Source organism: Peromyscus maniculatus, chromosome 2, assembly GCF_049852395.1.
Source record: "Peromyscus maniculatus bairdii isolate BWxNUB_F1_BW_parent chromosome 2, HU_Pman_BW_mat_3.1, whole genome shotgun sequence".
NCBI classification, from domain to species: domain Eukaryota; kingdom Metazoa; phylum Chordata; class Mammalia; order Rodentia; family Cricetidae; genus Peromyscus; species Peromyscus maniculatus.
The window spans coordinates 141,776,750-141,791,701 of NC_134853.1; the positions used below are offsets into that span (position 1 = coordinate 141,776,750).

A 14,952-nucleotide genomic window follows, 5' to 3' on the forward strand; every position below is an offset into this window, starting at 1 on the left:
AAGATGTATAAGGCATGAAGACCAGAAACTAGAAGCATTTGGTTGGTTAAGCTTTCAGGCTTTTGAGCAGCAGTTCAGCTGAGATTCATTCTGGACAAGGACTCAGAGGCTTCCAGTCTGAGGAAACAGGATCAGCTGAGGAACTAGCAAGGTGAGGTTGGCTGTGGCTTGTTCTGCTTCTCTGATCTTCCAGCATTCACCCCAATAACTGGCCTCAGGTTTGACTTTATTATTAATAAGACTCTCTAAGATTCCTGCTACATTACAGAGAGAGAGAGAGAGAGAGAGAGAGAGAGAGAGAGAGAGAGAGAGAGCCATGATACGTGTATCTTCCAAGTCAAAGAACAACGTGAGAGTAATTTCTTTCCTTCTTATCATATGGGTGCCAGGGACTGAACTCAGGGTGTCAGATTTGGCAGCAAACACTCTTTTCCACTCAACTATCTGTCAGTCTCTAATAATGATTTTTAAAAGGAAAACCAAAACAAAACCATAAAACAAATCATCCTCACCGTCACTGACCATTCCCTGCTGCCCCCCACTGCCACATGGCAGCTCTCACTTCATCTTTTCTAGAGACTAGGGTCTCATTTCTATGTCCATGTATATATAGGTAGATATATAAGGATATATAGACATAGATAGATGGATGGATGGATGGATGGATGGATGGATGGATGGATGGATGGATGTCAGTTTGAGTGTTGGCTTTGTATCTGAGCCTACCTGGCTCCACTGAACTGCCTCAGCAATTCACCTCCAGCCACTGGCCCAGATAACAGAGATAACTCTAGTCCTATCCTCATCAGCTGACCTAACACCTTTGTCTCACATCTGGAGTGAGGCCACACTCTAGCCCCAGTCCTCCAAATAGATGTAGCAGTCTTCTTTGTCAATCTATACATGTCAATTATACAGGGCTGGGCATGTAACTCAGTTGATGGAGTACTTGCGCAAAGTCCTGTATAAACAGGCATAGTGGTGCATACCCGTAACTGTAGCCCTTGGGATGTGGAGACAGAAAGACTGGTCAGAAGTTCAAGATCATTTCTGGCTACATAATGAGTTAAGAGTCCAGCCTGGGATACAGCAGACCTTTTCTCAAACAGAAAAAGCAAAATACCTCATACCCCCTAATTATTCTTTTCTGTGGGGAGGGGCGTGCTAGGGATTTAAACCCAGAGTCTCATGCATGCTAGGTGCTCTACCACTGAATTATGCCCCCAGTCTTCCCATCAATTATTATTGCTCTTCAATTACTCTTATTCTACCTCATTCATGAAGAATTTCAAAGTTTAGCCCTCTCCCGTGCTAGACAACATGAATGAGTAATCACTATCCTTCCCAACTCTCACTTGAATAGAACTGCTTGACTCCTCCCGTTTCTTTTCCAGGTCAGAGAATTTCAGAAGAAAGGTATATGTTTTTAATGAGAGTCACCATGCTCCAAACTAACATCAGACGTTTATATGGAGCTCTCTGCACAAGATCAGTCACTCTCTTTCAGAATCCCCTAGAAAAAGCCCCATTGCACGACACCCACTGCAAACCCTTCTGGGTCAATACACTGTCTTTCCACCCCCCACCCCCCACCCCCCACCCCCCAGTTTGTATTGCTTCCATTCAGGAAGCAATCTCTCTTTTCCCAGGACTTTGTCTTCACAGCTTTCTTAGATTGAATGTTTCCAGCTTCACAAGGAATAAGTCTCTCCCTTTGATATAGCACAGAATTAAGACACAGACCTCCCAAGTTACTCCTTCTAACACGGATGCACAGCATTCTGGAGCTAGAAGACCATCCGTCATCTCACAAAGTGATACAGCAACTTAAGCTCCTTGAATGTGGTGCCACGTCTGCTTCTGCACAAATTCTACCTATTGGCTTTACTTGGAACTGTTGGAAATTCATTTTGTCAGGTCTAATGTGGTTTTAACTTAATAGAGTCATGCAAATATTTGAAGCCAGGATTCTTATTAGACTTGTTCACTGTGTGCCAACACTTGTAGTTCTTTTTTGGAGGCTGATTTGGTCCAACTTCATCACCCTTTTCAGTCCCATCATGTGAAGACTGATCAGAACCAGCTTGCCGCTATTCCCTCATCATGACCCTCATGCTATTTATTCCCCCTTTGTAGCATGTTATTTCTCTTCCCACCAGTGCAAGTCACAGTTATTCCTTAAAATGCAACTTACTTGTTCACTCTCTACCGTCTGCATAAAGCTCCATTAAGCATCTAATTCCAAGGCCCTTCAGCCTCTGCTAGTAAAAATGCCAATAACCAGGGCTGGAGAGACAGCTCAGGGGTTAAGGACACTTGTTGCCCTTGGGTTTGATTGCCAGCACCCACACGGTGGTTCCATAACTCCAGTACCAGGGGATCTGATGCCCTTTTCGAAAGGCACCAGGGACCAAATGGTGCACAGACATACACTCAGGCAAAACACTCATAGATATGAAACAAAAATTAAAAATCTAAATAACTTTGGCATAGCTTCATAAGTGCTATACAGGTAAGTAAGCACAGAGTATTGGAACACAAGTGGTTTTGCCCAGTTTCTTAAACTATTTTTTTTTTACTTGCAACTCTCTTCCAAGAAATTTTTATATGACCCCAGAAATACAGATACATAAAGTAGGTATAGCAATAATACATTTACTGATAACAAATGATTAATAACATTTAAAAACAATTCTTTGGCATACACACAGTTATCTTATTTGTTAAATATGAAAGCAGCATTGCATGCTACTAAGATAGGTGTCTTTGTTTATTTTCACAGGTAGAAACACCTGATACTACAGAACACACAACATCTTGACTAAGAGTTGAATGATAATTTTATAGTCATCAATGCAAAGAGAACTGGTAAACATAATACAAGACAGTAGTATGTTTAGAGCATTTCAGAAATTATTAGAAATCCTGTCCTAATCCCAAGCCAAAATTTATTGAATGATGTTTTTTTTAAAGAAATTTAAATTTTCTTTAAAATTCAAATAGCACTTGGGGCTGGAGAGAGGAACACTACTGCTCTTCCAGAGGACCCAGGTTCAATTCTCAGCACCCACACAGTGCTTACAGCCATCTGTACCTTGGAAAGCAACTATTCTAGGGCCAGAAAGACGGCTCACTGGGTCAAGGCCCTTGCTAGCAAGCCTGGTGACCTGAGTTTGATCCCTGAGATCCATGGGGTAGAAAGAGAGAACCAACTCCCATTGCTGTTGTCCTCTGATCTGCACAAACACCCACAAATAAATTAAAATGTTTAACAATAACAAACATTTTCAAATCATATTCTAACTGGGTATGTATTCCTGTAATTCCAACACATGGGAATTAGAAACTGGAAGATCAGGAGTCCAAGGTCATTTTAGGCTATATGGTGGATTCAAAGCCAGCCTAGGCTATAAGATTCTGTTTTAAAAATTCAAATAAATTAAAAGAATAAAATCAAACACAATACAAAGATATACCAATTTAAACATCCTGAGGAATGGTGGTAGAAAAACACTGTCTTTATTTTTCATAAGCAATCCATTATGTTTCTATCAGAACAGAAAATCTGTATGTAAAGTAAAACACTGTGATTGGTAACATACACTAAGCTGAGCTGAGGTGTTTTTGGCAGCAGGTGTTGGCATTCATGGTGTGTGGCATACACAGTGCAGAGTTTCTGTGGTGTGTGTTCAGAACCAAGGCTGTGGTAAAGTCACGTGATGCAATAGAGGTAGCACTGCCAGAAACTTTAGATTCATCACATTTGATTTTTAATTTTTTTTTTTTCCACTGTGGCCTCAAAAACTCTTTTTGTGTGCTTCCAAATTTTCCTCACCACCTAAGGGGTCCCAACCCACAATTTACCAAGCCGGACTCAGCCTGAGTAGGGAGGGAAACAGCTGGACAGTGCCTGGTCCTGGGGATGTGAGTCTCACTAACCCCAGAAAACAAGTATGGCTGAGGGATTTGCTCAGTGTAGGAGGGAGGAGACGTGAAAGGGAGGACCACAGGTGACAGCTGGGACGAAAACAAGGCCCAGTGGCTGACAAGCTGCTCCCTGAGGTCACAGCTAATATGACAGCTGCAGAGTGAATGAGAGAACATTTACTAGGTAGCGGTGAGACTTGAGACTGAAGGAACGGGGCTGCAGAGATGGTATGACGGTTTGGAGCACTGCGGCTCTTGTGGACACCAGGAGTTAGTGCCCAGCACTCCCATGATGGCTCAAAGCCACCTGTGACTCTAGTTCCAGGGGATCTAGACCTCTCCTAACCTCCTTATGCAACAGGTACACACATGTGCACATATGTACATGCAGGCAAAACACTTATACACACATAAAATACATATTTCTTTAAAAAAAACAAACAAACCCTGAAAGGATGGCCTGGCCCAAATTGAGACCTTTCATGACAAGCTTAAGCGCCCACCCCCTTTATCTATTTTTTAGATAAAGGCAGATGAGCAGAAGACTTTAAATGCATAGGAAAACAGTCTGTGCGGCTTCTGTGTTTGAAAGCCTTTCCTGACAGTTCCCATCGGTCTCTTTATCTTCCCAGTTATCAATTTACTCTGCTGATCACTCCATCAACAGCCATCTAACTAGAGTTCTGAACTTTCCACATGCTTCCCCTTATATCACCAGGTAGGTACATTCTTAGAAGACAGAGGCCATGCTTTACCCCCACCCCCCAATGCCTAACGCTAAAGCTTTAACTAATAAGACCTAAAACAGCAAAACAAAAACTTACATGACTGGCCAATACATGATTACATGACTAGTTAAAGCAACAAGAGCTAGGTATAGTGGGCACCCCACGTGCGATCAAGGCCCACTGAGCCCAAGTTCATCCATAAACTCCTCAAACTTCAATAAGGATCACCTGTACCTACACATATTTCCCCAGACAGCTGCAATGGGGAAATGAGAGTTAACAAAACTGAACGCCACATTCCCACTCACACCAGACAAATTTTGCTGCACTACATTAGTTACTTCCAAAGACCAACAACAGTCTGATTCTAATTGTAAAAAACGCTCACTCTGTAGACACACATTTCCTGTTGTTTGCTTTTCAGAATTTCTTTTTAAAAATTATACGTTTACAGCAGGGTATGGTGGCACACGCCTGTAACCCTAGCATTAAGGAGGTGAGGCAGGATGATTATGAGTTCAAGGCCTGCCGGGACTAGAGAGAGACTGAAAAATTAATACAACAAAGTATTTGCTGTGTTACTATCACAGGTCAACTAATCCACAGATAGAGAAAAAAAAAAGTCAACGAAATTCCTTTTAACCTAATCAGTATTTTTTGTTTTGTTTTTCGAGACAGGGTTTCTCTGTGTAGCTTTGCGCCTTTCCTGGAGCTCACTTGGTAGCCCAGGCTGGCCTCGAACTCACAGAGATCCGCCTGGCTCTGCCTCCCGAGTGCTGGAATTAAAGGCGTGCACCACCAACGCCTGGCTCTAATCAGTATTTTTAAGGAGTGAGATTTTTTATTTTATTTTATTTTTTTAAGGCAGGGTCTCATGGAGCCCTGGCTGCTCTTAAACTCCTGATCCTCCTACCTCCATCTCCCAAGTGCTGGAAATACAGGAACGCACCAACACACTCCCTTACCTTCCCCCAACTCCCAAGATAGAGTATCACTAGATAGCTCGGGCGGGCCTGGAACGGGCAATCCTCAGCCTCGGGTGTGCAGCACACACCTGGCTCCCTCCTCTTTTTCAGTCTACACGGTGAAGCTGAGGACCGACTCTACCCAGTGTCCCTCCTCTGCTTGTTCCTTCTCTTCTGCCCACTCTTTACTGTTTACTCGGGGTCAGTCCTCTTTTTCCTTTACTCTACATTATAGTTTCGTAAAGTCTCCACGGCCTGAAGACTCCATTGATAAATTTGGAGAAAGTGTTCATAAACTACTTAAAATTGTATGTAAAAATGTTGGTGTTATATGAAGGGGGGGAATACGTAGCTTTTCAAAACAAAATTACAAATACCTGTCATTTATAATGTCCCACAATTATTTAATCTATTCCACTGGTCTTAAATGTAACCTATATACTGGTAATTCCCAAATCTCTATTTTCAGCTTAGGCCTTTAATCCAAACACAATTCTCATATTTAAATCACCTCCTAGCATTTTATTTCATGCTCATCTGAAATTCAACTTGTGTAAAACTAAATTCTTGAGCTGGGTATAAAGCTGAGTGGCAAAGTGCTTGTTTGTCATGGATGAGGCTCTGGGTTCACCCCTTAGTATCTGGGGGGGCATCAAGCAAGCACACAGGGGAGGGGGGAAGGGAGGGAGGGGGGAGGGGGGAGGGAGGCAGACAAGACAAGAAAAGAGAAAAGCAGCAAAAAAAACCCCTCTTTTTAAAAAAGATATATTTAATATTTTATTTGCGTGGATATGTGTGGGAATATGTGCTTGTATTAAGTTCAGGTGCCCACAGAGGCCAAAAGAGGTGTTGGATCCCCTGGACAGGTAGTTGTGAGCAACTTGACATGGGTGCTAGAAACAGAACTTGAATCCTTTACAAAGTACCCACTCTTAACCACGGAGCCATCTCGCCAGGCCCCTAAACTCTTTTCTCTCCTTGTTCTCAACAGATTTCCCTGCTCTAAGCCAACCTTATCAATACTGCCTACATTATATCAGCCAAGACTTTTTTTTCCCCTTTTCTTTTGTTTTTCTGAGACAGGGTCTCTCTGTGTAGTTTTGGTTCCTGTCCTGGATCTCACTCTGTAGCCCAGGCTGGCCTGGAACTAAGAGATCTATCTGCCTGGCTCTGCCTCCCGAGTGTTGGGATTAAAGGCGTGCACCACCACCGCCCGGCTCAAGACTGTTCTTGTTACTGTGTACCTTAAAATCTTCCAGTGTGGAGCTAGAGAGATGGGTTGACAGTTAAGAGCACTGGCTGCTCTTCCAGAGTCCTGAGTTTAATTCCCAGCAACCACATGGTGACTCACAACCATCTGTAATGAGATCTGGTGCTCTCTTCTGGCCTACAGGGACACAAGCAGACAGAGCACTCATACCAAAAACAAACAAACAAAACACCTTCCTCCTGTGGGTTTTTATTTAGTAGTCAGAAGTTGGGTGTGATGGCTCTCATCTATAATCCGAGCACTTAAGAGACTGGGGCAGTGGGACTTTAGCATGTGCAAGGCTGTACTGGGTGACAAAGACACTACTCAAAAACAAAACAAAAATTAGTAGTAGTTAGAACCTACTGAATATCTACTCACATGTGCTCACCACCTCTCATACTCTTTCATACTATGTTCAACAGCCCTATAAAGTGGTTACTAAGCTAATTCAACAGAACAATAAAGCCCGGCAATGACAAGCAACTCACCCAAGATCATAGGAATCACATTTGAACCCAACTCTACCTAAGGCCACAGCTGGATACTTCCATTCGGGATAGCATTCAAACCTTTTAGCTTGGGACCTAAAGATCCACTATTATATGACCCCTGCCTGCTGTTTATTCCTTTTCACTCTTCCATAAAATTCCAGCCCCTACTTATTCTCATTCATACTCCAATAATACTCAGCAAGGCTTATTCCTTTTTCCAAAGTCACACAGTAAGTAGTAGAATACAAATTTGTGTTTGTTATATTCTAAAGCATAGATTTGTAGTCACTATACATAGTCCCTCCATGACTTATTACAAGTCAGCACAATAATGTCCCGTATAATTAAGGGGAAAGGAGTAATATGAACTATGATGATGACAGGTATTCATAAAGGACATCTAATATCAAGAATTAGTGATGCCAAGAAGGTCTCCATGGGGCTATTTAGGATTTTAGGGAAATGATAACTCTAGAGTCCTCAATACAAAATTAAAATTTACTTGGCCGGGCAGTGGTGGTGCATGCCTTTAATCCCAGCACTTGGGAGGCAGCGGCAGGCAGATCTCTGTTCAAGGTCAGCCTGGTCTACAGAGTGAGTTCAAGGACAGATCCCAAAGCTATACAGAGAAACCCTGCCTGGAAAAAAAAAACAAAACCTCATTTCTTAAGAAAGCTTTATCTGTATTAATAATACTTGTGTAGACTTTTAGAAACCAGAAAGTACAGGACCAAAGTTAGTTAAAGAAAATTGCCATGTGGCTGAGGAAATGGCTCAGTGGGTAAGAACACTCACTATCTGTATAAGAATGAAGACCTGAGTTTGAATCCCCAACACCCACATAAAAACTGAGCGTGGGTGTAAACCTATAATCCCAGCATTGGGGATATAGCGGCAGGTGGATCCCCAGCGCTCCTTGGCCAGTCAGCCTAGCCAAAATACAAGGCTTCAGGCTCAGTAAGAGATCTCGTTTCAAAAATAAGGTGGCATACAATAAAGAGAGACCCCTACTGCCTACCCTCCTCTGCTGCCTGTGTATGGTGGGTACATCCATGTGCACACACACCACACCCCCACACACACATACACACGCCAGGATAAGCATATACGGCTCAGTGGTAGAATTTGTGATTAGCATGCCTGAGACCCAGCTTTGATCCCTAGCATCCAAAACATAGGAGATGGCAGGAGGAAGAAGAAGAGGGAAGTGAAGGAGCAACAGAAGAAAGGAGCGAGGGTAGGTGTACTGCAAAAGAAAAAAGCCAAAGTGGAAGGGACTAAAACGGAGAAGAGAAGGAGAAAGGGGCAATGTTTTCTAGAATATTCACTGAAGTATTACATTCATAAAGGCTAAATATTTCATAGATACAGAGACACTGTTTTGAGAATTCTCAAAAAAGCCGGGCAGTGGTGGTGCACACCTTTAATCCCAGGGCTCAGAAGGCAGAGACAGGAGGATCCTGAGTTCAAGGCCAGCATGGTCTAAAGAGTATGTTCTGGGCCAGGGCTACACAGAGGGCTACTCTGTCTCGAAAAACAGAGAGGGGGGGTGGAGAGAACACTCAAAATAATATCTTAAAGAAACTGAGGTGAGATGGGGCTGAAGAGACGGCTCCGATGGTTAGAGCACCTGTTGCTTTTGCAGGTTCAGTTCCCAGCACCCAGCCAGTGGCTCTCAACCATCTGTAACTCCAGTTTCAGGAGATCTGATGCCTTCTGGTCTTTGGGGGAACTAGGCACAAACATGGTATACATACATACATTCAGGCAATACATTCATACACATAAATAAATAGATGAACAAACAACTTGAAGAAAGAAATTGAGGTAGGAGAATAGACAAGATCACACATGGGGGCAAGTCTGTAATTTGTATTCTCAGTCTCTGGCCTGGATCTTTCCTTTTATGATACTCTTTTCCTGTTTTGAGCCTGAGTATAATCTATAAAACAAGGAGTTTAGACTAGGCCAATGTTGCTAATACTGGTCTGTGAACAGCCATATCAAAATCATCTGGAACGCCTTAAAAAGTTCAAATTCACTGAGCAGCAGTTTCGCACGTCTTTAATGCCAGTACTTGGGAGGCAGAGCCAGGCAGATCTCTGTGAGTTCGAGGCCAGCTGGGCTACAGAGTGAGTTCCAGGAAAGGAACAAAGCTATACAGAGAAACCCTGTCTTGAAAAACCAAAAAGTTCATATTCAAGCAAACTGACCAAAGCTGCATCTCTAAGAAAGCCCGACTGCTGTGTATCTGGCTTCCCTTCTCAGAAGAGAGTCACAGGTCTGTGGGTACCAGAGTTAGGCCCAGCTTAGGGGAAGAGCCATCTTCTCTAGCTACCAGGCATTCTACTCAAAGAAACGAAGAGCATCCACAGCGGTCCTCACTGTGGTACCAGGTATCCGTTCACAGACTTAGCATGCTATATACATCTCACATATTACCACAATCACTGCGGTACCAGGTATCCGTTCACAAGGCTGACTTTGTGAGGGGAAGAGTGAGAAGCACAGACTTACTATATTATATACATCTCACATGATACCACATTTACCAGCTAGGATTGATGAATGCGTGTGGAAGACACTAGGCTAAGCACTCTAATATCATATATTCCCCATAACTACTGCATGAACTAGAACCTGTTTTAATCTTCTCTCAACAGTGAGGAAATCAGGGCACACAAAGATTAAGTAATTTTCACAGAGTTTGTGTAACAATGAAGTGGTTGGTGGAGCAGCAAGCTCCTGTAGATGGTTATGACCATGGCTCCTTTTCTTATCTATTAGGCTACAGTGCCTCTAGACCAGTGGTTCTCAACTTATTGGTCGCGACCCCTTGGGAGTTGAATGACCCTTTCACAGGATTCACATAAGACTATCAGAAAATACAAACATTTACATTACTGTTCACAACAGTAGCCAAATTACAGTTATGAAGTAGCAATGAAAAGAATTTTATGGTTGGGGTCACCACAACATGAGGCACTGTATTAAAAGTCACAGTATTAGGAAGGCTGAGAACCACTGCTCTAAGAAATTAAGTGGTGACAGGGTAAAAGTTTTTGCCTTAAATCAGGGAAGATACTGGACTTCCTCGCATTCCTTGGCTGATTTAAAAAAAAAAAAAAGGACCTCTGGGCTCTGAGCTTATCTCCAAGCACTTTCAAATGAAGGAATTCTCTGGAAAGATAAAAAGCTAGACACCTAGGCAATAACTGCCCAATACTGCTTCTCCTTGTACCATGAACATGGTACAGTTTATGTCCCAAAAAACACTCAAATACATAACTTTTAGCTTTTTCATTTCACTGAAAATCAAGGAATTGCTCTCAGACGAGCACCAGTCTCTATACTCCACAGATAATGTATAACCAAAAAACAAACAAACAAAAACCCCTAGACCACTTAGTCAAGGTCACAAATCATCATTTAACGAACTCCTCTCCCTAGCCAAAGGACCCAAGCGACAGCTAACAGCCTCCTCCCCTGACCCCAACTCTTCCATAGGACTCTACTCCCAAATCATCCTAAGTGTTTGCCTCTGGCTTAGCTAGAAAGGAAAATGTAAAACAACTAGCAATGGGCCCCAAAGAGGAAACTTGGCCTCAACTCCTCCCTCCCCCAGAGGTGAACTCCCCAACCAACCAACTTCTGCTAAAAATACCCTGACTTTCGGCTCTCTGCAACCTAACTAAAAGTGGCTTCCTGACACAGACAGATGCATGAGCATGAATTCACACTCTATAAAACAGCCCCACACCCAAAGCTTGGGCTCGTAATTGCCCTACAAGCCAAAGACAGTCCCCAGGAAGTGGGGAACCCCAGTCCATCCACCCCACATTTCAAAAGCCCAAAGGTTGTGTAAGGCTTGCAGGGCTTCAAAGGAGTTGCATTCCAGTGAGTCAAAGAGCGCAGGGCTGTAAGACAGAAAAACCTTCATATACTAACCCATGCAGCACATGCGGCAGACCAGGTGGGCGGTGAACTCATGCTCGTCTTGGTAACTGGGCCACATGGCTCCACTGGCCCCACCTAAGAAAATCGGGTCCCAGAGAACTTCCAGCTAGTGACCTCTGAACCCTCTAGAGTTCCTCAAGTGGGCTTCAAGGTGAACAGAGACAGACAGCCAGAGGGCCGTGTGACGAACACACACCGAAAAAAGAACAGAGAAGTGGCTCCACCCACAACTTCCTACTGACCTCCTTCTTCCCTTGAGGTCAGAGAGGAAGCTCCTCCCTAGATCACTTCCAAAGGCTGGGTGCAGATCTTCTTCAGGTAGAGAACACACAATTCAAAAGTGGCGCTAACTCACTATTTCCAGATCACTATAGCAGGAAGAGGTGGGAGTTTCATAAGCAAAACTCCAATCAAGGCATTACATAGACCTAGGCAGACAGAAGCTGGCCTTTGACTGTGCAGAGCAGAAGCTTGTGAGCTGGTGCATCTTAGGCAGTGGCAGGTGAGCAAGCGAGCTAAATGGCTTACTGCCCAGTCAGGGACAGTGCATCACTTGCCCAACAACCTGCTCCTCGGGCTTGCCCCTTGTCAGGCAGAAGCACATCTAAAATGTTAGCCAACTGAGACGGTCTTACGATGGAAAAGATCATGCAGGCAAGCCCCGACACTGTCCACTGTCAAGAGATTCCCAGGTTCCAAAGGGAGATTCATTCCCCCAACTTACAGTTCCCCAAAACTTGATGCCACTTTCTTTATAAAATAGCCCAAGTCAGTGGCAATCAGCTTAGCAGACTTCATCAGCTGCAGACATACAGTTTGCTTGCTGCTCCATTCCTTGCCCTCATCCAGGCAGAAATGACATCACAAAGCCCGTTTCTTTTCCCAATCCTCTCACTTTTTCTTCACAGTCGGTGCACCTAACTCAGTCATGCCAGAAATCCCCGAGCGACCGTCAGTGGAAGGCTGCGGGCTTGTTTGTCCAACTTGTTTTCCGAGTCCTGACTAATTGTACCAGACACTGGAATGTTGAAAAAATACAATGAATGGCTTTTTCATTCAGATGGCCCAGCCTATCTTTGCTTCTTCATGATTCTGACCCTACCCCTGCAGTGGATATCAGGAAAGACTCCAGCTCAGCCCCTCACTTCTCCAAAAGGCGGGCTTCTGATAAGGACCTAATCACCACCCTCCGCTCTAGCTCCCTAAATAGAACAACTTCTTTAGGCTAATGCTGCTTTCAATCCTGTTCACAAGACAGGCGCGGGGGAGGGGTTGGTGCCCAGGACAGCAAGGTTACAGAGTATCCCAAAAGATCACAGGTGGGAAAAGGGAAACAGGAGCTTGCCTACTGGGACAAGCAGTTTACAAGTCCTGTGACCACCTCGGTCACTCCCATCTACAAACTGCTAATAATCTTTCTATTGTTTACTAAGAAAGTGCCTCAGCTAACTCTATTCCTCCTTGACTAAGCTCTTGGTCACCTTCATAACCTGTGTCAGTGGTACTCATCTCTACTCCTTAGCCTAGGAGAGGAAGAATCCTTCTAGAAGTTACCTTGTCTTGGGAAAAGGAATGCGTAAGAGATAGGAAAGAGAAGAAAAAGGAATATTTTCTGAGTCATATTTAGTAATCTTTTCCTTTATCAAATCCAAATCCTGAGCTCCATGGACTATACTTTAATCTTCAAACCTCAGTCTCTAGCAGCTAGAAAGTATTGGGAGTCTAAGCTAAACTTAACTGATCATTTACTGTGACTAACTAGTCACAGATCATGAATGGGCGAAGAGCTTTAATTTCATCTAATCACAACAATTCTCTAGAAAAGTACCATTTCCATTTTAGAGAGAAACTCTGACATAAGAAGCTAAAAAAATAAAAAGATTCCACATTTATCTGTCAGCTCCAAAGCTGTGCCTTTTACCACCTGCTGCCTCTGAGAGGAACAAAGCCAGAATAACTAAGGAAAGAGAGCAGTCTTCAGAAAATGAAGACATAATAACCCCTAAAGCCAGGTGGATGTAGTAGCACATACTTGTGACCCCAGAACTAAGGAAGCTGAGACAGAGCAAGTTCTTCAAGTTCAAGCCCAGCCTGGGCAACAAAGGGACATCCTGTCTCAAACCCTTGACAACAAACAGAAACGTGGCTGACTGGAAATTTAAAGCACATCAAAAATAATTTTGCAGTATCCAAAAATCAACGTGCCCATCACTGGTTAAGTTTGAGGAACAAAACTCCCCATTTCTCATTTCCCTGGTATCTTGAAGAACCTAAAGGCATTGAAGACCCAAACAGACTTCCCTTCAGGTCTCGAACACATTTCCAGCTTCAAAGGGGGAGATGCTGTAGACAGTAGAGGACAAGGCTTTGTTAGGGCAATCAGCTCTTAACCATGAGCTGGTATGATAATTCGGCCATTCTCATAATTTCATGCTAAAGGCGGGATAGGGTGAACTGGCTGCTACCAGTAGATTTCACAAAGGTTCTTTCAAGCCAGTATTTCCACATGTGGGTAGAAGTCATGTGAAAATTTAGAGCTGCTGTCTTTCTCACTAGTACAAAAAACTAAGCCAACATATTTATTTCCTAAAACACCAAAACCACCCAATATTTAGACTATACAAGAGGACCCTAAAGTTTCTTTCTCTACCCTGAAACAATGATTCATAATCACTAACTTATTGGCTTCTGTTATGTTTATTGTTTGTTTTTAGACACAGTTTCTCACTATACAGCCCTAGCTATCCTGGAACTTGCTCTGTAGACCAAGCTGGACTCCAGCTCACAGAGAACCACCTGCCTCTGCCACCAGAGTGCTGGTATTAAAGGCACTTGTCACCACACCTGGGCCTGTTAAATTCCTTAACTCTACACTATAATGTATTTTCTCCCAGAAACCCATAGTAAGGTACTGCCTTTAGTATCTTTTGTGGAAAAATCATAATAATGAGAGGAAATTTTTTAAAACTATGTGCTGAATGTGCTTTAAAAACTTACTTTAAGAAACCCCACACATTATTATTTTGCAAATAAAGAACCTGAGACAACCTGGGTCATTCAGCCAGGAGGACTCAGATGAAAACACAGTGGCTCCAGGCACTGAGCGTGCTGTCAGCACAATCCCAGACCACCTCCAAGTTTAACCCAAAGGAGCGCAGAGCCAGACTCACACAAAATTAAAGACTTTTAGTTGTTTTTTCCCTTGTCACACAGACTATAAATTTGAAGTCCACCATCACAAATCTAGAAAAAGACAGAGGGAAAAAAAATCAACTCTAACTTGGTTGAAACAACTAATGTTGAGGCCAGTGAAATGGCTCAAGGGTAAAGGGACTAACACAGGAGAGAGCATGGTGTTTGCTACAGCTCACAGCTACTTCCGCCTTGATTCTCTCATTTGTTATTCCTGTAACGCTTACTGACACCCATCGGGTCTCACACAACCGGGTTACTGAGGGGAGTATCTTCTCAGAGGTCTTACAGTCCAGGAGACCCTACTCAGGCACGAGAGAGAAACGATGCAAGGCAGCCATGTCGATTTGAGTAAGTGGTACTCAGAGTGCTGCTGGCGCACAGAAGAGGGTCACCCTATCGTAGTCCAATCATCAAAAGCTGCCAGGGGCAGCAACTGC

At 43.4% G+C, this 14,952-nt stretch overlaps 1 protein-coding gene across 18 annotated transcripts in view; it reads right to left on the reverse strand.

Moving 5' to 3' along the window:
* The window catches only part of Macf1 (microtubule actin crosslinking factor 1), a 334,145-nt gene that overhangs the window by 207,318 nt on the left and 111,875 nt on the right, over positions 1–14,952 (reverse strand). The window contains exon 1 of one of the 18 annotated variants that reach the window (XM_076564999.1): positions 11,312–12,301. The exons of 16 other annotated variants lie outside the window; for them this stretch is intronic. In XM_076564999.1, the coding sequence (XP_076421114.1) occupies positions 11,312–11,378 (67 nt within the window). In that variant the 5' untranslated portion in view covers positions 11,379–12,301. Of the gene's footprint in view, positions 1–11,311; positions 12,302–14,952 lie in introns of those variants that run through there. One more of the 18 variants, XM_076564996.1, reaches the window with a different exon arrangement.